The sequence below is a fragment of the Balaenoptera musculus genome, chromosome 1 (genome assembly GCF_009873245.2).
Source record: "Balaenoptera musculus isolate JJ_BM4_2016_0621 chromosome 1, mBalMus1.pri.v3, whole genome shotgun sequence".
Classification (NCBI taxonomy): Eukaryota; Metazoa; Chordata; class Mammalia; order Artiodactyla; family Balaenopteridae; genus Balaenoptera; species Balaenoptera musculus.
In genome coordinates this window covers 115,009,356-115,032,983 of record NC_045785.1, presented here as the reverse complement: position 1 = coordinate 115,032,983, position 23,628 = coordinate 115,009,356, and the positions used below count along the sequence as shown (strand labels likewise).

The 23,628-nt window shown below is 51.6% G+C and overlaps 1 protein-coding gene across 2 annotated transcripts in view; it reads right to left on the bottom strand.

The window, feature by feature from the left end:
• KIRREL1 (kirre like nephrin family adhesion molecule 1) overlaps positions 1 to 22,375 on the bottom strand; it is a 101,456-nt gene extending 79,081 nt beyond the window's left edge. For both annotated transcript variants that reach the window (XM_036867653.1, XM_036867654.1), the window contains exon 1: positions 22,220 to 22,375. In XM_036867653.1, the coding sequence (XP_036723548.1) occupies positions 22,220 to 22,271 (52 nt within the window). In that variant the 5' untranslated portion in view covers positions 22,272 to 22,375. The remainder of the gene's footprint in view (positions 1 to 22,219) is intronic.
• Positions 22,376 to 23,628: the final 1,253 nt, after the last annotated feature.

Genomic DNA, 23,628 nt, shown 5'->3' with positions numbered 1-23,628 from the left:
CTGGGGCGGACTCAGCTCTCCACAGCCTCTGGTCCATCTTTGCTGTACCTCTAAAAGGAAGATTACAGACAATTTATATTATTTGTTACTTAAAATAATAGCCGACATTTTAGTAGCTGCTGGCTCACTATGTGCCAGGCACTATGCTATATGTTTTATATATTTTAACTCATTTAATTTATTCATTACAAAAAAGACTTGAGGCAGCATTCATAGAGTCAATGATATAAACAATACATTAAGAGATGACCTGAGACATTGTGTCGGGATGGTGGTGATTAGGCAAGCAGGGAAAGAGAATAAGCACAGGAGAAATAAACTGAGGGTGGGGTAAAGTCATAATACTAAATATATGCCACACGATCCTGGGTGCCTCATCAGAGAGGAATTGCAAGGCTAGCCTTGAGCTTCCAAGCAGCACGTGCAAAGAGGAAAAATTCATAATTAGTGATGCAATTTACAGCACCCATAAAATAAAAACTAACCGGTGCCTTAGGAAAAGTACCACTACAGAACTTTCTTCCGTGGATCCTCATACAAAGTCACTGTGATGTGTTGAACCATGTCCTGGGCAACATCCCTACCATAAATACAATAAGGAGATTCAGAGTGCTGCCCCTTAGAACATTCCTCAGTGCAGGCTGATGGCACAGCGCCAAAGGCTCAGCTCAGTAAAAGCAATTCTTCGAGGGGCCAAAACCGTTCAGTCTCAGTTTGCCACTCTGACGGTCTGGCTTAGCCTAAGGATAAAATTTAGAGTATCTGGAGGAATGGACTGGAGGTGGGTGATAACAGTGGGGAGACAGGGGTTGGGAAGCTGCAGATGTAAAACAGGACTCTTGCGACTTAGCTATTCTGGCCTTCAGTTCAGAACTGCATCCTGAGATGAGAGGAAGAAAGAACATCACAGCCTTCTTTGATATCCAGGATTTCTTGGGAGGCATCTGAAGGCAGGGGAAGGCAGAACTCAAAAGATTATTTCCCTGAGGACACCGGGCAAGGGGCCAGCCAGCTGTTGTGATGTCTGGGGTGGGAGTGAGGTGACTCATATAAAATATGAAAAAGTACTTTGGCATTTTCTTTCTTTTTTATTTCTGCAGAGTATACCTAACCCCCAAAATATCAGCTTAGCTTTTGGCCATCTTGAAGCTTGGGAAGATTAAGCCTGCGGGAAAAAAATCCTAAGGAGAATTCAAAGAGGAGTTAGAGGTAGAATTAAACACAGTGAAGCAGCCCCAGCAAAGCTCCCAGACTAGACTGTACTTCCCCAGTGAAGGCAGAGCCCAGGTGCCCCAGCACTTCAGAGACCCAGAGGGCGACAGTCAACACAGAGGTCAGCCTGCCTGTGACATCTGCAGCTCTTACCCTCGAGATGGTCCAAAGGAAGAAAGTCCACAACTTAATTATCCATCTAGTAATTTAGCATCCACAAGTTCTTCTGTCTATCTGACCAAAGCCTTTTTTGTTGTTTTTCCCTACCAAGACTGTATTTTTCCTAATAGTGCAGGAGAGAAAGCTTGTCCAGCGTTGGTCTGCGGAGCTGGCACTGGAGTGAGAGGGGCAGTCCCCAGTTAAAGGGAAGAAGATTGGCGGGAGGGTTGGGGCTCCCTGGCTGCTTCTTTGAAATCCTCTTGGTGAGTGAGGACAAGGATAAAGGCGGGGGAGAAGGAGAGGTAGAGCAGGCTGGCATCTCAGGCCAAGTCCCCTGACAATGGGCAGGAGTCTGGAACCTGCAGCCTGTTACTTAATTATCTCTGAATGGTTTTTGTTCCTGGCTTTAAACATTTACCCCTATTGGGTTTTCACGGCTTCACAAGCTCTCTATCTCCTTTTCTTTGCTGTTGCCATGGCAACGACTCCAGGCACACAACTGCTCTCTGATTTTAAATAAAAGTCGAGGTTTCTCTCTCTCTCTCTCTCTTCCCTCCCAGCTCCTCCCTCCTTTTCTCTCCTAGGATGGATGAGGTTTCTCTCATCCCCTCCCTTCCTTTCACCTTCCTCTCTGCCCTGCTCTCCCCCCACCCAGCTCTGTTTCCTTAGCATCACCTCATTCTCTCATTTCCTCCTTCCACCTGCCTCCGCTCTAAGCCCTCTCCCCTACCGTTGGGCTTCCTAGCTGCCTAATCCCCTGGTTGCCATGACAGCAAGAGTAGGCCCTTTAGGAGGGACGGGGGCAGAGGTTGAAGGATAAGGGCACGTCTGGGGAAGGTGGGGGGATCTGCCAGCAGTCCCAGGAGCAGTGTTACTCAAGATTCTCTGGGGACCACCACCTTCCTCTCTGGGCCTCAATTCCTCTAGCAATTAATGGAAAATAGATTCCTTATCTCACCATTTCCCCTCCACCCCCAACCAAGAAAGGACTTTTCGATCTGTGCAGTCAGGAATGGAGAGGAGAGGCAGGGAGGTCTGTGGAGGTGAGGCAGGGAGGTCTGTGGAGGTGAAGCAGTGGTTTTCCAAACTGCTGGGAGGGGTGTGTGTGTGTGTGTGTGTGTGTGTGTGTGTGTGTGTGTGTGTATTGGATGGGGGGCAGGGCAGGGTGAAGGTGGAACTTCTAGTTCTAGTGTCCGCTCTGGGGCAGTGAGTCACCTACACTCCTGAGTCTTGGTTTTCAATGGTAACTTTTCAGGGGTTGGATTAAATCTGTGTTTTTTCCTGTACTCTGAGGTGCCCTAGGCCGTCTCAGCAGCTATAGCTGGGGGGAAGGGGGGTGAGGGGAGGGGAGGGAGGTGTAGCAGGTGCCTGAGACCCAAAACAGTTAGTCCCGCTGTCTGGCACCACAAGGGACTGCTTTTATCTGCTTAAGGCAGAGAGTGGGTAGATCTCCCAGCAATCCTCATCCCAAACTTCGTTTCTAAAGGAAGTCAGGGCCTCCATTCACTCCCCACTAGTGGATTGTCCAGGTGGCTGTCTTTGCCACCTGTCTGCTCCTTCCCTGGCCCCCCCTGTCAGTAAGTTATGGTTTAGGTGGAAGCCTAATCATTTCTAAAATGGGCTAGAGATTGAAATACTCTACTCACTCCTCCATGACATAAACCTCTCTCTCTTAATTTTATGATATGGGTCAAGGTTAAATACTTGGGTAAAGGGAGAAATAAACAACAGTCTGACATTTTAGAGAAAACTATGGATTGGGAGTCAGAAGACTCGATTTCTAGGTCTAGCTCTTCCTCTCGTTGGTTCTGTGGTTCTCAATCAGTGTGATTTTATCCCAGGGGACACTTGGAAATGTCCGGAGACATTTTTTATTGTCACACCAGTGGGTGGGGTGTGCTACTGGTTTCTAGTGAGTAGAGGCCAGGGATGCTGCTAAACATCCTACAATCCACGGCAGCGCCCCCCCCCGCACGCAACAAAGGTTAGCTGTATCCATCTTGAGCAATTCATTTTCCCACTCAGAGCCTCAATTTCCTTGTTCATAGATTAGTACCTTATATTCAATCATTCATGTAACACACACTTCCTGAGCGCCTAGGCCAGGCACCGTTCTAGGCACGGACGATGGGGTAGATGCAAGACCAAGAGAGAAGATCCCCTTGTCCCCAAAGACTTTTCATTAACACATTCACAACTTGAAACGAAATTGTACAAGGTCACACAGAAAGTCAGGAAGGAAGCTGGAACCTGAACCCAGGTCTTCTGACCACAATCCAGGGCTCTTCTCATTACTCCACACCATAAAATGTTAGGGTTCAGTTTAGCAATAAGAGCTAACACGTACCGCATACTTAAAGCATCTCAGATACATTTGCCAAGCATCCTACACAGATTATTTAACGCAATCTTTATCACCACCCTACGAAGCAGATGCCACTGTTCTTCTATACCAAGGTGAAGGGATTTGCACAGGGTCATGAACCCAAGCAGTCTGAACTCCAGATCCTGCTTTTACCCAGAAGGCAAAGAGTACTTCCGGGACCTCAGGCATCACCTAGTGAGCTCCTTGCTTTATGGTTGAATACACCGAGGCCCCGAAAGAGCACGTGACTTGCCCAAGAAGAAAACAGCCCGAGAAGAGTCAAGGCGAAAATCCAGGTCACCGGACTCCCAGTCTAATAGCAGATCTAATATACCCTCAAGCTCTCAGTGCTTGTAATCTCAGTGGGGGAAGGAAGTGGGAAGCGCATTATAGGGAACAAAGTCTGAACATCCCAGCATCGAAGTTTGAGGGAAAGAGGGTTTGGGAAACTGGGAGAAACAGCTAGTGGTCAGTAGAATGGAAAGAGCTGGCTCCAGATGGAGAAGGAGAAAGAGAGTCGGGGAGGGGGAGGCTGAGGGAGGAGGAAGTTCAGAAAGAAGCAAGATGCTGAGCACACAGGGAGGGGCCAGACTAGGCAAGGAGGCTGCTTCTGAGCATGGCAGGTGACAAGGTCTTCCCTGCCCTACTCCTGCTTCTTTCCAGGCTAACCTCAGGCTCTGCTCCACTCTGTGCCTCACCACCCATCACCTGGCCAGGCTGACGAGATTTCCTGATTCACTCCCTCACCTAAAACCCACTCTTGCCCCCCGGCCAGGGAAAGAGCCTGGAATCCCCCCACCCACCAGTGTCCAGGGGCTTCGCCTGCTGCTTTTCTGGACAACGAGCCCCGACCCTGAGGGAGGGGCAAGAAGACAGGACAGCCCTTGAGAGAATCCTAAAGCAGCCAACACAGAACACTGCACAGAGGAGGTACCCGGGACCTGCCAGGCTCCCTCCCAGCTTCCCAGTTCCTTCTGGAGTTTCTTCCAGGCTCAGCTCATCTCTTCAAATCCATTTTACAAATGAGGAAAACAGGCCCAGAACTTTCTCTGGGGGCCCTGACCCTCACCGAGGAGGCCCAGGCATGACTTATGAAAGAGGCTGAGGTTTGTTGTTTGTTATTTTTGTTTTGTTTTTAACAAAACATAATCCAGGGCCTTGGGGAACTTGCAATCTGGTAGAAAACTGAAAGGTCAGTGCTTTAAAACTGAGTATAAACTGAGCCTGTGAAATGAGATAAAGGGAGGGTTAGTCAGGAAAGGCCCTTGGAGGAGGTAACCCTTCTGAGCCCCAGATGCAGGAGGTGGAGGGCGCAGACCGAAATTCCTGGGCTCTGGCTCCTAGGAGAGGGCCCTGGTTTTCATTTTTTCCCTTCCCCCACGGCTCAGCTCTGGTCGGCCTCTGAGATGATTAAAACCAAAAGAATTTTAAATGCCTGGAATTCACTTTTCACCACTGATGCCATTTGCTTATTTTCCCTCTCTCTCTCTCCCCTCCCTTCTTATAATTTCTCCTCTTGGGAGAGCTATCTGTTTGCCTCACTCCTTTCTTCTGGCCCGGTTTGCTCCATGATTCCCAGTACCCACCAATTCACTTTGTTTTCATCGTGGGGAGGAGGAGAGAGGGGGTTGGGTGTCTCAGGCAAAGGGGAGGGAGGATGGGAGGGTGGAGGGGGCCTTGGTCTTGCTGGTGAAAGTTCCCAGAAAAAGAAAGGAGAAGAAATAGCTTTCAGGGAAAGAAATCTACCAAATGTTTATGTTCCCACAAGACTCTGCGAAACCTTTTCACAGACCAAAGCTAAAGTTCAGGGTGAAGCCAGAGCACGTTTCTTAAGGAACAAACTCTTATCAACATGGAGACACAAGAACCCACATCCTTGATCCAGGGTCTCCCACCTTCCCAGAGCGGGCTGGATCATCCCCATTCCCAGGACAGCAGACGTGTGTGTGTGTGTGTGTGTGTGTGTGTGTGTGTGTGTGTGTGTGGAGAAGGGCACTCCAGTTGCCCTCACCTAGAGTCCAGACCAGATCTGAAAAATGTATGAAACGTTTGCTTCCACCGTGTGTGTGTGTGTGTGTGTGTGTGTGTGTGTGTGTGTGTGTGTTTGTGGGGAGAAGGGCACTCCAGTTGTCCTCACCTAGAGTCCAGACCAGATCTGAAAAATGTATAAAACGTTTGCTTCCACCCTGGTTCCTGAGCAAATAATGCTTCTCCTGGGGCACCCCAGCTCTGGCCCTCTGAAATCAGTACCTCCGGCCTTGGCTGAAAAACCAAATCAGAGAGATCCAGGGCCTCATTCAGGAAGAACCAGTCCTTTTTTTGAACTCCCACCGGATGGCAAAGAGTCGGAAAACGGCACAGCCAGAAAGAATTTTGGAGATTAACCTTCTCGTTTTATGATAAAAAAACAGGCCCAGGCCAGTGCATACGGCCACTCCCTGACAGGCACAAACGGGGCTAAAATCCACAGCTAGACTCGAAATCCAGTGCTCCTTCCATATTGCCTCCTGAATATAGACTTTCCTATTGTAGTGCTTGGGAAACCAGAAGTTGCAAGTTGCAAGCCACGTGAGACTGGACACATTTAACCCTTTGGCACAGGGGCTCCACTGCAGGCGGCAGGAGCAGTGTGCAGTCTGAGGCCTGGAGGTCAGCAAAGGGAGGATCAACCCTGCCTGGAGCTGGAAGCCAATTAAGTTCTGAGCTGGAAGCAGCCCCAGCCAGAACAGACAACTTATTTGTGGAAAGAAAAATTGCACTGGGACAGAGTGACCTGGGTTGTCAAGGCTCGATAGCACATCCCAGAAGGAACACAGGGTAGAAATTTTGTGCCCTCCCTTACTGAGGAAGTCGAACAAAAGGACCCTCTTTCCGTCACCAGCTTTTAAAAAAATTAACTTGTTTTATGTGGGTTTCTAAGGGCATGGGCTAGGTGCTTTCATGCGTGGTGGTAATAACAATAGGAGTAGTGGTAGTAGTAACAGCTACCATTTGTTAAGCACCTGTCATACGCCAGGTTTACGTATACCATCTGCGGTCTTTTCAAGATTCCCATACACCAATGAAGAAACAGACTCAGGTTATATGACGATTCCAAGGTCTCACAGCTAGTTAACAGCAAAAGTTAGTAGGATCCAATTTATTTCTTTCTCAAGATCAAGCACATTGTTCTAGGGTCATGGAAGAAAATTCAATATAGAGAGGGAAAAAAATGGATGTTCCCTCATTCTCCACCACTTCCTGTGGACCAGCAACCCAGGCCACAGAGACACAATGAAGAACAGTGGTGGGGACGTGAGTTCATTCTAGAGCTTTGGGCTCCAGTCCAGCTCTGTGTCTAACCCTCTGGGTAAACTCTCCTGTCTCTCGAGCCTCTCAAATCCATCATCTGGACATCTTCCTCTCTGTTTATTTCGGAGTTGGAAGCCAAAGGAAAGCCCCGAGGTCTGTGGTGATGCCAGGGCTGACGGCCCAGTGGGAACAGTGCTTTCTCTCTGCCTCACCTCTTCTTTCTGAGCCACAGTTTTCCTCATCTCTGAAATGGGGATGCTGAGCATATCGTCAGACCCCTGGCACAGCACCTACAAGGCGCAGGTGTGAGGAAGTGCTAGGCTTTCCCCTCTTCATCCAGTCACATTACTGAGTGGCCATTCCCTCGTCATGGCCATGGGATTCAGCCCCAGGGTGTGCGTCCTGCTCTCCTCAAAGAAGAAGAGTTCCCAGACCAAGACCTGGGTCCTAACTGGATGGTGGTCCTGTCCTTCCTTTCCCTGTCACCATTCTCACCCCAGCTTGCCTCACTTCCCAGCACATGGTCCAATGAACTTCACTTGGGGCCATCTCTTGCTTTCTGGCCACCAACCTGTGCACATCTCCTGATGTACCCCACCCCCCCACAACCCCCGGGGAGGCCAAGGGAGCTGGCAAGTGCAGCTCAGGCTGTGCCAGCACTGCTGGACCGGGTGGGGCCTTCCCCAGGGAGCGCGGCCATACTCCCTGCCCACTGGCAGAGCCTCCTTGGGCCTGCTGGGCGGACCAGGGGTTCTGATCCCCGTGCCCCCGCTCAGCACTCCTTGTTCCCGCCCCCCGGTGCTGCTGCCCGACGTCCTTTTCTTCTCCTCCCTTGTTCTCATGTACCCGCTACCTGCTGCCCGCACCTCCCTCCAGCATCTCTCTTCCCACTCTCCCCTTCTCTCCCGCTTCCTCCCTTCCCCCCTCTGCTGCTGGCTTGGAGCAGGAGGTTATGAAAATGAGCTTCTTGCCCAGGAGACTGTAATTATCTGCTAAGTGTGAAAGCCAGAGTGATTAATTAAGAGATAATAAAAAGAAAAGGAGGGCGAGAGGGGGGCCTCACGGCTTTGCTTTGATGATAGAACCTGAGGTGAGCCAAGCAATTAGGGGAATCTTTATCGAGAGTTAGCTATAATCCACAAATTATCAAGCACCAAATGCTCCAAGAGCAGGGCACATTTCACTCCCGCCGAGTGACAGACCGACAGACAGGGAAGGACAGCAGGAGGAAGAGGCCTGGGGATCATCCGGCTGGGGGGCAGGGAGAAGCCCGGCGCAGCGGAGCGTGTGTCTGTGCTGGTGGACAGATTGTCCCGTGCCAGGCCACCGGGCAGCACTGCCAGGACCCCGGGCCATGGCTACCCTTGATAAAGGGTAGCAACCGCGCCCTGACAAAGACCCGCTGCCCCACAGGCAGGCTCCACGCTGGAGCCAACTCGGAGCACCCCCGCTGTCTCCTCTAGGGGGACCAGAGGGCCGAGCTCCTGTCTCCCCGCCCCCCAGACACCTCAGCTCGTCCTCTTCGAGGACTTACATTCCGCCCCGTCCTCCAGGCAGCAGGAGCTGCTTTAACACCATTCCTCTCCCGGCCTGTGCGTGTGGGAGTGTGTCACACGGCCAGTGTGAACATTGCAGGGGCCACGACTTGACAAGGCGACACCACAGCTCTCAGCTCCCGGAGCCTGAAGCCCACACTGCTCTAGCTGGGTAGCCCTCCCCACCCCCGCTCCCACTATTCTCCCATCCAGCCCTCCAGTAAGAGCTGTCTCTTCTACCTTCTTTTACACTGGGTTCCATTTCCCCCTCTTGCCCCTTCCTGGAAACCTTCCATAACTGATGCCGCAGCTCCAGTACCTCTTTTTCCATCTTCTCCTGTGCTGATGTACAACAGCGTTCAAAATCCTCCCCTTATTTAGATGATCTTTCTGTGTGCGTAGACCCTGAGGAAGATGGGGAACCTATCTATCTCCTCTATTATAATTAGCTATCCGATAGCAGAAACCAAGTCTCCACGCTCAAGTTCAAGCTTAGAGCTAAAAGTTTGCGCTGATCTAATACAGTCCAGGGTCCTAGTCCATACTCCAACAGATTAGCAGATCTCCAAAGGCAGACACCCTACCCTCTCCCCTCTCTGCCCACACTGATGGCACTTGGGATCTACCCTGTCCACCCAGGCACGGTTGAGGACATCCCTGTGTGATTCCAAAAGGAAAATATTCCTGCTCTGAAGCTAGAACAGGGCCTGTCTGTGGCATAGGCCTACCTCTGCCATCTCCCCTGCACGCCCCACTTTCCTACAGGTACCAGGTGTAGCAGCAGATGCCAGGGCCTCTCTCAGCCTGGCCCCCATGGAGGGAGGAGGAGAGGCCCTCAGGCCATCAGCCAGAGACCGCGGCCCAGGGAAGAACACCAGAGCTCTCCAGCCTCCAGCTGCTCCGAGCCGCTGAGAAGGGGAAACCGGACAAGTAAGGGCATGGTGACTCAGCCAGGTTCCTGGGAACACTATCCTTCTAGCCCTGACTGGGGACACTGGGAAGAGAGCCTTGGCAGTTTGTTGGAAAGCAGATCTGACCCCTAAAGAGACAACCTGCTCTGCCTCAACTGGGGCCTCAGAGACAGTCTCACTTATGACCTCTCTGGGCTTGCTTCTCTATCACAGGGAACTTTGCCTTGCAGTGAGAGAAAAATGAACCTATTGGGGAAAATGTTATTTTTCCAGACAAAAAGAATACCGGACACTTATTCAGTTACAGTCTCAAGACAGTTTTTTTTTTTTTTTTTTTTCATGCAGGAGCAAGAAGGGTTCAGGTTAGACACAAAGAAGAACTTCCTGCTTGCCAGGGATTATTAGATATGAAAGTGAGCAGGCAGAGAGAGCGAATGAAATTCCTTTCTCTTCAGAAAAAGGGCAAACACTGACGTGTCCAGGTTGATTCAAGTTAGTCCCACCTGACTAAAGAGAGAGATCTTGAGAGTCCAAAGATGTTAGGATTCTTCCAGAATCATCTCTCCATCTTCATTCTTGACCCCAGGCTCTATGTTCTAGGAAGCCCAATCTGATTGATCCCACCTCCTTCTTTATTTACTCTGAAACCCCTCAGGATGGATGTGTGCAGTTTGCATATGTCCCCATTTGCACTTGGAGATGGCTGAATGTGCAGTCAGTTTTCTGGGGGAGGGGGGGATAAGGGGAAGTAATGGGAGTTCCTGTTGCCCCTAGTGGACAGGATTCCCTAGATATAAGAACCAAGCTTCCCCCATTGAATCAGAACTCTGAAGGCAGAAGCTCTCTCTTCCCAGGCCTGTGGATCTTCCTCTACAGCCTGAGGCTCTGCACACAGACAGAGAAGGTAGGGAGAGAATGAGTTAGTTCATCATGTTGCCTGAACAACCAGTAGGTCTATGTGAGTGTGAGAAAATGACCTGCCCAGGGATGGTCCTCCATTGCTCCCCCCAAATCATGCCCTCGGTTAGGCCTATGACCCACCTTCCTTCCCAAACCTCAATTTGCTCCTGCCCAAATTTTCAAGCCAAAGCCAACAAGGTCTAGGCCCTGGCTAGCAGCTCTGCCAAAATGTTTTCCCCCAAAACTCCACCAAATGAGAGCTGGATTGTGAGGACTCTTTTCATTAAAAAAAAAAAAAAAAAATTGAGTGGAAATGACTGACTGGGTCAGGCATGGAGGAGTTTCCACCAACATACTGGCTAGTTGCTTTTCAACTTTGCAGCTGGCAGCTGTTGGCCTGAGTGAAGACTTGGTGGGGTGGAGTAGGGGCGGCTGGGAGCTTGGGAGGTGGCAAGAAGGAGGCTGGGCGGGTCAGGCTTGGGGCCGAAGATGGGCACGCTGGCACCCACTGCCCCCTCTTCTGTCCCACAACCTGCTTCCCTAAAACAAACATATAGACACTCCTGAATCAACGATCCATCCGGGCTCTGTTACACAACTAAGCTGGCTGAAAAGCGAATTCAGGTAAACGAATTCTATTTTCTCTTGCTTCCCATTAGAAAGTTGAAGATCTATTGCCCTAGAAGAACACATCCTCTCACGCTTCAGAGTGTGGTCCAAGAAGCAGCAGGATCGGCGTCCCCTGGGAGCTTGGTGCCAATGCATAAACGCCACCTGACCCCAGATCTTCCGCATCAGAATCTGCACTTTTTAACTAGATCCCCAGGTGCTTCATAAGGTTGTTAAAGTTTGAGAATCATTGTTCTAACACACTGAGCTGAAATCTTGTGGAGCGACAAACCTTCTGGTCACGCTTACTGTGCATTGCCAGATGCTTTCCCAGGGCTTCAAGTAAGAGGTAAGTGGCTGTGGTTGCTATCACTCCATTTAACGCCGAGGAGACTAAGGCTCACGAAGATGAAGAGACCACTGAATCTTCAGAGCCAGGACTCAGACCTAACTCTAAAGCAGGGTGCTTTCCATTAGGCTTTGCTGCCATCTCAAAAGTCTCACCGCACTGCATTCCAGAAACCATAAATTCAGGGATTACCAACCTCACTGGCACAGTTCACGGAGACGTATCTGTCTTTGCACCATTATTTGTTCTTCACTCATCCTACTGTCTGCTTTCCTCAGATCTGCCTTGTACTATGAGCTATAAAAAGCCGGCACTGTGCAATATGATTTACTGAATACCAGCTGTGTTCCAAATCCCATTTCTTAACATAGATTCCTTCATTCGGTCCTCACAGCAACCCTCTGAGGTGGGTATTACTGTCTCCATTTTATAGATGAGAAAACTGAGGCTCTAGTGAAATGACTTGGTCTTGATCACACGGGCGGCAGCCCCTCTGGGCAAGTCTGGCTTTCCCATAGGCCCTCTGGTAAGGAGGTCCCAGGGCACTTGAGGGGTTATCCAACTCCAAAGGTGTGTTGAAAGAGACTAGTCTTATGACATGACCCTGGTATGAAACCAAAGGCAACGTGCACAAACCAAACCCCTTAGATACAGGCTTTACAGGCTCCCCTCTCAATTTTCTGCACAAATGGAGACAGCAGCAGTGCAGATAATCCAGAAGTCATTTTAACTTAGCTTTGCCATGCATTAGACTTTTTTTTGCCAAGTCAGATTTTCCTTTCTAATTATATTTGGCTCAAACGGACATTAAAATGAATTTGTATTCTCACTTCACCCACGGCCTGGTGAGGGAAGAATTCCCAGATGTGTGCAGGGTGATAGGCACATCAGTCTAGGATCAAACATCATCTAGGCAGTAGCTGACTTGGGGGTGGAGGCTGGAGAGTTGATAGCGCTGGTAGCAGGAGTATGTGTGGGGGAGAGGTGGGCAAAGAGGGAGCGGACTGCAGGGGCCTCTGGGAGTCCCCCCATCCCATCTCACAGTGAGGTCAAGCTAGGAGATTTCCAGGGAGGTAGGGACTGAGGCATAGAGCAGCATGTCAATTGCTCAGGGTTTGGGATTAAAACCCAGGGGTCCACTGGATGACTAGGAAATCAAGATGAAGAAAACCCCAACTTCTCTCTGGGGCTTCACCCTGCCAGCCTGCCTTCTCACTCTCCCTTGTCTCTCTCTCTCTCTCCCTCTACCCCCATCTGCCCATCTCAGCTTCCTTCCTTTTAATAACCTCCCAGTTAAGAGAGTCGAATGGGAAGACCAGTTAAAAGCACCTCACGGCTTGACAATGCTGGGTAATGGAGCGAGCAGGGCCCGAGGCTGTTCCTGGGAGAATTCAGGAAGGAGGGGAAAAAAAAAAAAAAAAGAAAGAAAGAAAAGAAAAAAAACTCAGCTAAGCTGATTACAAGGACAAAGTTAATTTAGAAATCAGCTCAGTTGGGTGGGAGCGGGGGTGGGGAAGAGGGAACTGGACACAAGAGGTTGGAGATTTGGGGAAAGGGCGCTTTATATAAACTGCCTTTGTTCCTGGAAATCATAATCCTTGGGAGGGACCTTGCTCACTCCTTCGGATTCCTCAGCTCCTTCCATCCGGAGCAGGGGGCACAATCAGGGATTGTCCAGAGCCGGGATATCTTGAGTGGCGCTGCATTCCAGAGGCTCCGGCGGCGCAGCCCCAGAGCCTCACATCTGTGGCTGTGCCCTCCCCCTGCCAGGCTGCCTCCTGCACTCCCCCCTCTCCGACAGCTAGACTTCAGCATTTTTCACATACCTCTCTCCCAACGTTTATCTTATAGTATTGTCAATATGTGTTTATACATCCTTCTCCTACACCCGCCCCAGAGTGCCTCAAGGACAGGGACCAAATCTCACTTACCTTTGTACCTCCGGTGCCTAGTTGAGTGCCCGGCCCAGCCCAGCCATTAAAAACACACCGGCTTAGTTGGACACAGGCACTCACCACCCTAGCAGGAATCTTCTTCAAAGGTTTCCATTTGAAAAACCAGAGCTGGCTTCCTTGCAGAGGTTTTAAGAATCTCTAGGCTCAACCCCCAAGTGCACACACATCTCTGGCCACTGACCAGAGGAAACGGCCCAGGATTGACCCTGCAGGGACTATATCCGGATTGGCCCTCTGATGGGACCAGGTGGTTCCCCTAGACTCTGGGCAGTGCAGACCGAGCCTAAGGTCCCAGGGAACATGTGACAAACAGCCTAGGTATCCACCAAGCTGCAGGGCTCTCCATTGAACTCTGTCTCCGGGCATCTTTATCATATACCTGAGGATTCACTGAGAAAAAAGATCTTCTCATCATTCCAAAGCCTCCCCAACTCAGGTCACAGATCTGAGACTTCCCAAGGCAGAACTGATTTTCTCTAAGGTTTTCTGCTCACTTCTGCCTGGTCAAACTCTGATCACCTGCCCATTTCACCTTTTTTTTTTTTTTTTTTTGTCCCAATTGAATGAGCTGCAGATCTCTACAGCAGTGGAAGGGGAGTTTACGAGGAGAGGAGGGTTTGGTGAGGAATGAGGTAGGGATCACATGGGTTTTTTAACACTTCCTCTGCTTCAAAAACAGAAACCCCTGGCTCCCCACTTCTTACAGGACAGTCTCTGGCCTGGCTTTTCAAGGCCTTCTTGGGTCGGGCCCCAGTCTACTGTTCTGGATCACCTCCAGTATTTTGCCCTGACCCAAATCCTCATCTGCCACCAGCCTCAGTGGACCCCGCACATTCCGGTAGCCACACCTTGACTCGGGAAGTTGAGTCGGTCTGGTAATGCTCTCCCTCTTCCTGCCACAGCCATATCCTGTCCATCCTTAGACCCACTTCCTCCACGGAGCCTTTCCTGGCCTCTTCAGCCCACAGCAAACTCCCCAGCTCTGACTGTGCACACTGCTATCCTGACACCAACTACACCCAGCCTAGCATTACCTGGAATCTTTGCATATGTATGTGCATCTTAGCTTCTTGGAGGGAAGGGACCATACAATTTTGTGGGGTTTTTTTTTTAACTCCCCATAATGCCTACCAGTATGTTTTATATATAGAAATATACATTTGCTGATTTGAAAAAAAAAATTAATTCTCCCCATTTTATGGAAGAGTAAACTGAGACCTACTGAAGCTGAGTAATTTTTGCACCTAAATCACAAAGTGAGACCCTTAAAGGCAAGGACAGTATTTTATTCTTTTTGCAACACTGGTGCCTGGCACATAGTAGAAGCACACAACACATTTTCTGTGGGATGAAGGGACTGAGTCCTTACTCTCTCCCCACACATCTTCCAGTGAGGATGGACTCCTCATATTGCTTCAGAAGGGGCACAAAAGAAAAGCATCAAAGGGCCAGTCTGGAAGAGGAATGTATGATTCCTAATCTGGCCTGGAGTGGGGCAGCCTCCAGGGACTACCCTCTGGGCACAGAGCACTCAGGTCCCTGCTGTCCCTTCCCTGCCTCAAAACCCAGTCCCCGTGGCCTTCTGGGAGATTCTCCCATCACCTTCCCAGAGCCAGAGCTCCAGAGGAATGAAGCAGCAGCAGCATCTCCTGGGAAACTAATGGAATTTGCTAGGGAGTACTAGAGAGTTCCACCCTGGATTTAAGACCCTTAATCCTGAGGAGGCTGGCTGGCTACAAGGCCCATTTATTTCAATATGATCCCAATTTTGTTAAATGGACTCAAGGAGGGCAGAGAGGAATGAGGCTTCAGCTCCCAGAGGCTACAGAGGTTAATAAAAGTTGTTGGAGAAATTAAATGTGGAGGGGAGAAACTGGGAGTTTGGAGAGAGCTGATGGGGGGTGTGGGAGAGTGGGATGGAAAAAGAAAGAAAAATGTGATCTTTGGCAATGTCTGGGAGCTAGAACAGCTTTCATCCTGGGAGCTCAAAGAACTCTATCAGGTTGCATTGTCTGTGAATCAGTAGTGGGAAAGTGTAAGAGCTGGGGTTGCAGGATGGAGAGAGACCAGAGTCACAGAATGAGGAACCCAAGCGTTCTAACTTTCTTAACCTTGTAGTGTGTATATCTTCAGAGCATGCGAGACAAGACAAAAAAGTAGTGCCTTCAAAGACTCTTCAAAGGATGGCTGCCATAACTGGAAGGGGAATGGTACACAGAAACATGGCAGTGTTGCTCTGGTGAATGGAAGGACCAGGGGAAAGCCAGAGAGATATCTGTCTATAGGTATATGGGGATGAGAAATGGCTGCGTGTGCGAGTGCACAGGAGGCCGCGTGGGAATCTATGCGCGTGCATGTGGGCACACACACTGTGCAGTGAGACTTGCATGCAGCAGCAATGTGGAAGAGGTGGATATGCCCATCTTCAGGGGCTTCCTTCTGGGAATCATTCCGGCCCCCCCACTCCAACTTCCCTGCTTGGGATCTAGTCTTGGCTCTGTCACTTCTTAGATGTATCACGTTGGCCGATCTGCTTAACACCTTTGAGTCTCTCTTTGTCCACCCACAAAATGGGGATAATGACTCCTGCATTTAACAGATTATTGTTGGTATTAAATGAGTTACTAATGCACATAAAACACAAAGCAGGTCCTCCACAGAAGTGAACGGCCTTCTCTCTCACTTGGAATGAACTCATTCTGTTTCCTGACTCCTGAGACAGCCTCTCCTTGATGTTGCATTTCAGCATTGAGGACCAAGGACGTGGCAGCCTCTTTCTCCTCCACTGCTGACCACCACCTCCTCCACCCCCTACACCAGCCCTTTCCAGGTCAAAGCATCCTCCAGGACATGGCCAAGTAAAGTGGTCTGGAGGCCTTGAAAAGAAACCAGGCAGGAGGTGGTAGGTCGGGAAGGGGCACAGCTTTCTCAGCCCTGGACGCATGGAGAGGAATTTCCCTACCCTTAGCTGGAAACAGTCCCCCAAAATTGGGGTGATGGAGGAGTTTACCCCCTATCCCTTCCCTCCAGCCCAGCCTCCCCCTTAGCAAGTCATTTCAACTCTCTAGGACTCTCTGTTTTCTCATCTGTTAAATGGAGAAGTAATAATGACACTGTCTGTATCACAGGACGATCGCAATATCTCTATTAAATGAGATTGTACCTGTGAAAAAGTTGCTAAAATTGGAAAGTACTATACAAGTACAAAGTTAAAAAGACTCTACAGGTGGGAAGAAAGGGGGCTTTACTAACCTCCTTCTCCTGACAGACAAGGAGTTCCCATCCCCGCTGAATAAAACGGATGATCATCAGAGCAAGGCAGCAAGATGGATATGGGCTAGGTGTGATGGGCTGAGCCCTGGGGGAGAAGGCTGAGCAAGGCACCAGAAGGAGCCTGTCCATCACCGTGGGGAAGAGGAGAAGGAAGAAGGCCTCTTCTCCCCTCCAGAGCCCCCTCAACTGAAAGGAGGCACTTGCACAGGTGGCTCTGACGTGGAGGCAGCCTGGCCTTGTAGTAAGACAGAGAGTTTAAATCTGGGATCTAATACCCCAGGGATGGCCTTAAGCAAGTTAATTAAACCCAGCTTTTGTTTCCTCATCTATAAAATAGGGGTAATGGTATCTTCACAAGGTCGTTGTTCAAAGGAATAAAGAATGATGACTGTGAACAGCACACAGTAGGGATTCAAAAAGAAGTAATTTTGATGCTTTGGTAGGGAGCCTACCTCCTACAGTCACTTTGCCCCACTCTAGGGCAGGCAGGGCTTCCCAAAGCAGATGGGAACACCAGATCCCAGCCTCTGTGTCTGCCAGGGACTGCACTGAATTGGAAGCTGACTGTCCTGGTTTTCTCCCCAGGCCCCCACTCAGCACTCCACCCCTTGCCTCGCCACGATTCTCCAGGAGTCAGCCTTGCATGGTACAGGGGTAGTGCCCAAGTTTGTAGCTCATGGACCTGTAACGCTGTGTATAATCTTAGAAACAAACACAGGTTGCAAACCTTTAGATTTGCCAAGTAAAGGGCTTTTTTTAAAAAAGTCATTTATGGGCACCATCATACCATCAAAGAAAAACCATTCAACACCCAAAAATGTAGAAGGACAGAATCTCAGAATAAAGGATGATTTTTAAAATTTGAGTGAGTTTCCATTTATGAGCACTCATTCCCTTTTCCTCTTAGTTCTCCTTTGGCTCTGGATCAGGAAAGACCCTGTCCTAGCCCAGCATCTGTCCCTGCTGGCACGTGGGATGCCAGGCAAAGGGGAGGGGTGCAGGATTTGAGGTGGGTTGGTTCCCCCAACTACCATCGAGACACCTAACCTGTCTAAACCTCGATTTCTCCTCCATGAAATGGGGATAATTACAGAGCCAATCTCAGGGGGCTGTTGTACAGATTAAATTAGATAATGCATATAAAGTAGTTAGCACAGGGCTCAATAAATGATCCGTATTATTTCCAGACTCCGAAATGCTGCCACCTCAGGGCTAGTGTTCCTCATCTCTCACGAGAGCTCTAGCTCCTTCTCACTAGAATGCCGACCTCTTCCACTTGGTCCTCTCCTTCTCCAGAGCTTTCCTGAGGTCTCCAACCAGGGGAACGCTGGTCAGCTTCCCCTTCTGGATCCTCTACAACCCAGTTCTCTCCATGAGAGATACAAAGCAGAGGTACTGAAGCCCAGGACCAAAAATCTGGGCAGCTGGAGCAGGAAAACAAAAAGAGAATCATGAGGAGGAGCTGGAAAGGAAAAAAACAACTCGGCTTCCTATGTCCAGCCGCAAAGTCATAACAGAAGCACTTACTGAGCACATCTCTCTGTGCCAGACACTGTTCCATGCACCTTACACGGATTAACATATTTAACTGCCATCGACACCCTATGAAATGTTATTCCTAACCTTACTTTACAGACGAGCAAACTAAGACACAGAGAAGGCACATACCTTGTTCAAGCCAACACAACTACCCAGTGGCCAAAGGGCAGGGGGTTTAGCCAGGGAGCTGGACAGGAGTCTGTGATTTAAGCACCCTTTAATACTGCCTTCTTCCAACATCGTAGTGCTCTCATCAAATCAATCAATTGATCAGATATTTAAGGGCACTTTACCAAGCGAGTGTGTAGCACTGTGTCAGAAACTGAAAGGCTAAAAGAGAAATTAAGATTTGGAACCCGAGGATATAAAGAGGGTCTACAAGAGCTTCCATCAGAGCACTCGGTCCGCAAGTCAAGGGGGTGAGAGCCGGGGACGAGGCTGGGCTTCCTCATCCTCACCCCATTGGAGAACCAAAGGCAGAGCAAGACAACCAACCATGCAGCCATGTCAGCCAGCAGAAGGTGGGAGGGCCTAGATGCCTCCTCCTCCTGATCCAGGGTCTTCTGTGGTCCAGAATTTAGCCAGAGGTAATTCCAGGCACCAAATACTGGGTTCACACCCTCCCTTTGGGTCTGAGCCGAAGTCCAATCAAGAAGGTCAAGGAGGGCTTCCCTGGTGGCTCAGTGATTAAAAATCTACCTGCCAACGCAGGGGACATGGGTTCGAGCCCTGGTCGGGAAGATCCCACATGCCGCAGAGCAACTAAGCCCGTGCGCAACAACTACTGAGCCTGCACTCTGGAGCCCGCGAGCCACAACTGCTGAGCCCGCGTGCCACAACTGCTGAAGCCCGCACACCTAGAGCCCGTGCTCCGCAACAAGAGAAGCCACCACAAAGAGAAGCCCGCGCACTGCAACCAAGAGTAGCCCCCGCTCGCCGCAACTAGAGAAAGCCCACACGCAGCAACAAAGACCCAACACAGCCAAACATAAATAAATAAAATAAATTAATTAATTTAAAAAAAAAGAAGAAGAAGGTCAAGGAGAGGGACCTGGTATCCTGATTTCTGCCATGTCGCCCCCTGCCTCTTCCCCAACCTCAAGATCCTGCTTTGGGCTAGACGGGTGGGACATCTTGGGGGGGGGGGGTGTTGGTTGTGGCACAGGGAGGAGAGAGTCCATTCTCAGCTACTCTTTTTTCCAGACTCTTGTTCTCTGCCAGAATGTAGCTGTACTCGGCAGCTGAATACTGGGAATTTAGGAGGCCCTCTTCCCTTCACTCCTCACCACCCTGCAAAGCAATGGCAGGGATGCCCGGGGGACTCTGGGGGCTGGAGGGACAGATTTTCCCCCCACCTTCACCTCCACCCTCCCCTGGGCAGCTCCCACCCTGGGCCAGCCTGTCATCCCACATTGCTCTGATTAGCTATAATCTTTCTTTTTCAATTTCTCCTCCCTGAGACTGGGGAGCGAGAAAATCTCCCAGAAAATGAATAAATATTTCAATTTTCGGCGCAATCAGTCTGAGGAGCCAGCGCATGATGGAAACAGGGGGAAGGATAATGGTTTTCATTTAGATAAGATACAGAAAATTATTTAGTGAAAAATGAAGATTGATGAAGCCCATTGAAATTCTTTAAAATGTGATTTTTATTTCTCTGCCTAGGCTGAACGTCCCTTTCCCCTCTCCTCTCCACTCCCCTCATTTCAACTGCCTTCTCCTCCCACCTTCTCCCCACCTCCCTGCCACACTCCCTCCAGCCCCTGGCGATCCCCGCCTTGGTTTCCCCTACCACTGCCCCAGTCCCTGCCTACAACTCTTTCTTTCTAAGGATGGAGGCTGAGGAGAGAGGTCCTGCCACCTCCCCCGACCCTGAAGAGCCCCAGATCCCTACTCCTTCCTGCCCTGCCTCCTCCCCAGTCCTTGCTCAGCTTCCCAGGAACACTCAGGAGTGACTTCCTCTCCCCTCCGTTCTATCCTCTCCCTTTTATTTCCCTTTGGTAACCCCTCCCCCCGTCCCAAATACTTTTGCACACTTTCATCAGGTCTTGCTTTCACCCCCGCTGGAGGATGGGCGATGGGAGCTCAGCTAACCCCTCACCCCTCCCCCCCTTTCCAAAGGGAGAAAGGCACACAACACACTTCCCTCGGACCGTTTCTGTCCCGATTCAATCCACATGCCTCTCCTGTTTGCTAACTGCAGCTTTTGTTCCTTGAAGCTCGTTTGTATCCACGTTGCTGACACATGAGGGCTGCGGGGAAAGGGGCAGACAGAAGCTTGCGCCCAACGCACATCAGTACAGACCCAGCTGACCCCTCCTCCATCACCGTGGGCCCTCCCCCATCTCCCCCTTCTCTAGCAGCCCGGCTGAACAAAGTCAGAACTTAAGTCATCTTCCCAACTTTCTGCCAAGTGGCTGGCTTGGCCTGCCAACCCCAGGGCCAGGCTTCCTTTCCCCCAGCACCACTTCTCACACCATGGATGTGCGCCCTTCCCAAATCCTAAGTGTGTGGGGGGGGGGCGGGGCAGGGGGGCATGGATGCCCTATGGGGAATGATGGATCGACAGACCGGCCCCCAGCAACTCAGCCAGGCTTTGGCTTCGGAGCCAGGGAGGCGCCTGGCCAGGATTGGAGGGGAGGGGTCCAGCATAACACCCCACCCCTAAACACACACCCACCGGGCCCGGAAGGGAACTGAGAGCGGGGCAATGCCTGAGGGTGCTCTGTCCAAGCTAACTTCCCCCTTCCCAGATTCCCACCCCCCCCCGAAAAAAGGAGACCACCTCCTCCATTTTGTTGTCTGTACATCTCCATAAGTGTCTGCCTATATGAATATCTGTTCAAGTTTCTTTGTTCAAGCTGGAGGGTTGGTATCCCTGGAAGGGTTTCAGTGTGTGTGTGTGCGCGTGTTGTGTCCTTGTAAATGCCCGCCTCATACATGTACTGTGTCTGTGAGTTTTGTTATGTTTGGGTGCATGAACGTGCACGCATGTGCCGATACGGGGGAGGAATCTGTCTTCCTCAGATGTGTCAGTGTCTTTGTGTATATGTGTCTGTCTCCGTGTGGGGGATGCTCGCGGGTATGTCTGTCTCAGTAGGTGAACAGTCTGTCTCAGTGTCTATGGCTGGTTTTTGGTGTTTGTATGTCAACATCTGTGTCAGCTCCATTTTTGGGGGGGGTGGGGGGAGCTTGCTCAGCAGGATTAAATCTTCCTTAGAGTCCGACCCAGGAGACAAGAATCCACTCCCACAGACCCCAGTCGGGGCTGAAGTCTGGGCCCTTGGTTTCTTCAGTTCCCCCGCCGCCCCCCAGCCCAGCCTCCGGATACACTAATATCCTCATCTCTCTCTCAACCTCTCCCTCATCTCCCAGCCTCTCCCCCGCCAGTCCCAAATAAGCCCGGACATCAACACTTTCCTGACCCCCCGTGGGTGTGAGCCCCGCCCGCAAGTGGCCCCTTCCATATCCAGCGGGCCCGAAGCTGCCTGTGGAACTCCACTCCCGACCCGGAGCCTCCGCGGGCAGGGGTTCAAATCCCCACCAGAGGCCCCGAGGCACCGCTCCCTTCCTTTGAAGGCGGCAGCCCCAGGCAGTCTGGAGCCGCCGCTCAGACTCAGCCCTCCGAGGGGCTGGGCTGGAAGGAGCACGGGGATTCCCTTAGCTGCATCTTCCGGAGCCCGGGCCCCCAGCTTTCCGCGCCCCTCCCATCCCCGAATCCGAAGTCCCACTCTCTTCCCAGCCTTCCCCCGGCCAGGACCCGGGCGTCCTGACTCCCGGCCTCGGAGGGTGGAGGTAGGTAGGGCTGCCAGATGATTCGGAAAAGACTTTGAGCGTTCGGATCCCTTTTTCACTCCGACCCCCGGCCCTCGCGGCCCCGATTCACCGGGCTCCCGCGCAGCCGGAGGAAACAACTTGGGCAAATCAACGGAAAACTCCTCCTCGCCACCAGCCCCCCGTTACTCCGCGCCCCCTCCCCCAGGGCTCCGCGCCGGGACCCAGCCCCCGCCTCGTGGCGTCCGGACCCCGGGGGACCGGCCGCGGGCCGCCGAGCCCCGCAGTGTTCCCCGGGCTGCCGGGGGTGGGGGTGGGCGGGGGGGCCCCGGGGGGGCCCCTCTTACCTTGGGAGAAAGTATCGGAGAGAGTGAGGATCCAAACGAGGAGGCTCAGCATGCTGCCCGCCCGCCGTCCGCCCGCCCGCGGCTGGGGCCCGGAGTCGGCGAGGGAGCGAGAGGAGCGGGCTGGGGAGGAGGGGAGCCCGGGAGCCCGCCCCCCGCCCGCCCGCGCCCGCCCCTGCACACTCACACGCACACGCACACTCACTCACGCGCACAAACTCACTTCCCTTCCCTCCGCTCCTCTTTATTTCTCTTTCCTCCCGGTCCCGTCGCTCGCTCTCTCTCTCTCTCTCACTCTCTCTCCCTTTCCCTCTTCTCCACCCCTCCTTCCTCCCCCCTCCCGCCCCCCCCCGCCTTTTTACTATTTCTCGCCTCAAGCTTTATCTCTCTGGGTCTCTTTCGATCTCTGCTCTCCCTTTCTCCCCCCTTCTCTTCCTTCCCTCTCTCTCCCTTCTCAGTCCCTCCTCCTGACGTCTACTCTCCCTCCGACGGCGCCTCCCTCCACAGCCCTCCCCCTGCCCCCCCAGTGCGCGCGCACACGCACACACACACACACACACACGCACTCACACCCCTCGCTGGAACTGAGATGGACGGAGCGCCAAGAGAGAAAGCGGTGGAGGGCAAAGGGGGTAACTAACGTGACAGAAGCGGGCGCTGGAGCTGGGACGGCTGGACCCCTGCCCCCCGCACCTCCCTCTCATGTATATATACAGCCCTGGTCCCGGGCTACGGAACTAGGCAGTAGACTGGGGAGGCGGGGCATGGGCTGAGGACAAGCCTTTAGCCCAGGGGATGACTGGTGGGGAAGGGTGTGTGAGTGTTTGGGTGTGTTTGGGTGTGTGTCAGCGTGTGTGGGAGAGGAAGGGGTGGGCAGGTGGCTGTTCATGGAATCAAAAAGGATAAAATCCTATTTTTTTTCTTGTTAATTCCACACCCAGAATCTAACCCCTACATCCCCCAAATTGGGAATTCTCAGTTGACTGATGAATGCTGGAGGTGAGGAGGGATACACTTCTCTTCCCACCTACAAAACCCAAAGCTGAAGAATTCCAGCTGCTTACTGGACCGGACTGAGGCCCCTGCCAGGGGGGGCCTCACCCAGCACATAGTGACACCAGGCTGTGTTGGAGTCCTCAGCCGGTGGGGGAGAGGCGCAGTTGACTCCTTCCTTTGTTCATCTTGGGCATCTATCTACCCATCCAGAAAGTAGTCAACTAGAGGGCTTCCAAAGGCCGAGGAGAGGGCAGCCACAGGAGGATCTCCAAGCACAGAGTTTCAGATCCTTTGAGGCTGAGGGATCTGGGTACTGGGAGGGGAAGGAATTCCTGGAGATTGATGAGGCTCTCCTCGTTCTTAAAGAGCCCAGCTTGACAACCAGCCTCTCTCCCAACCCCTAACCGGATGCTTCT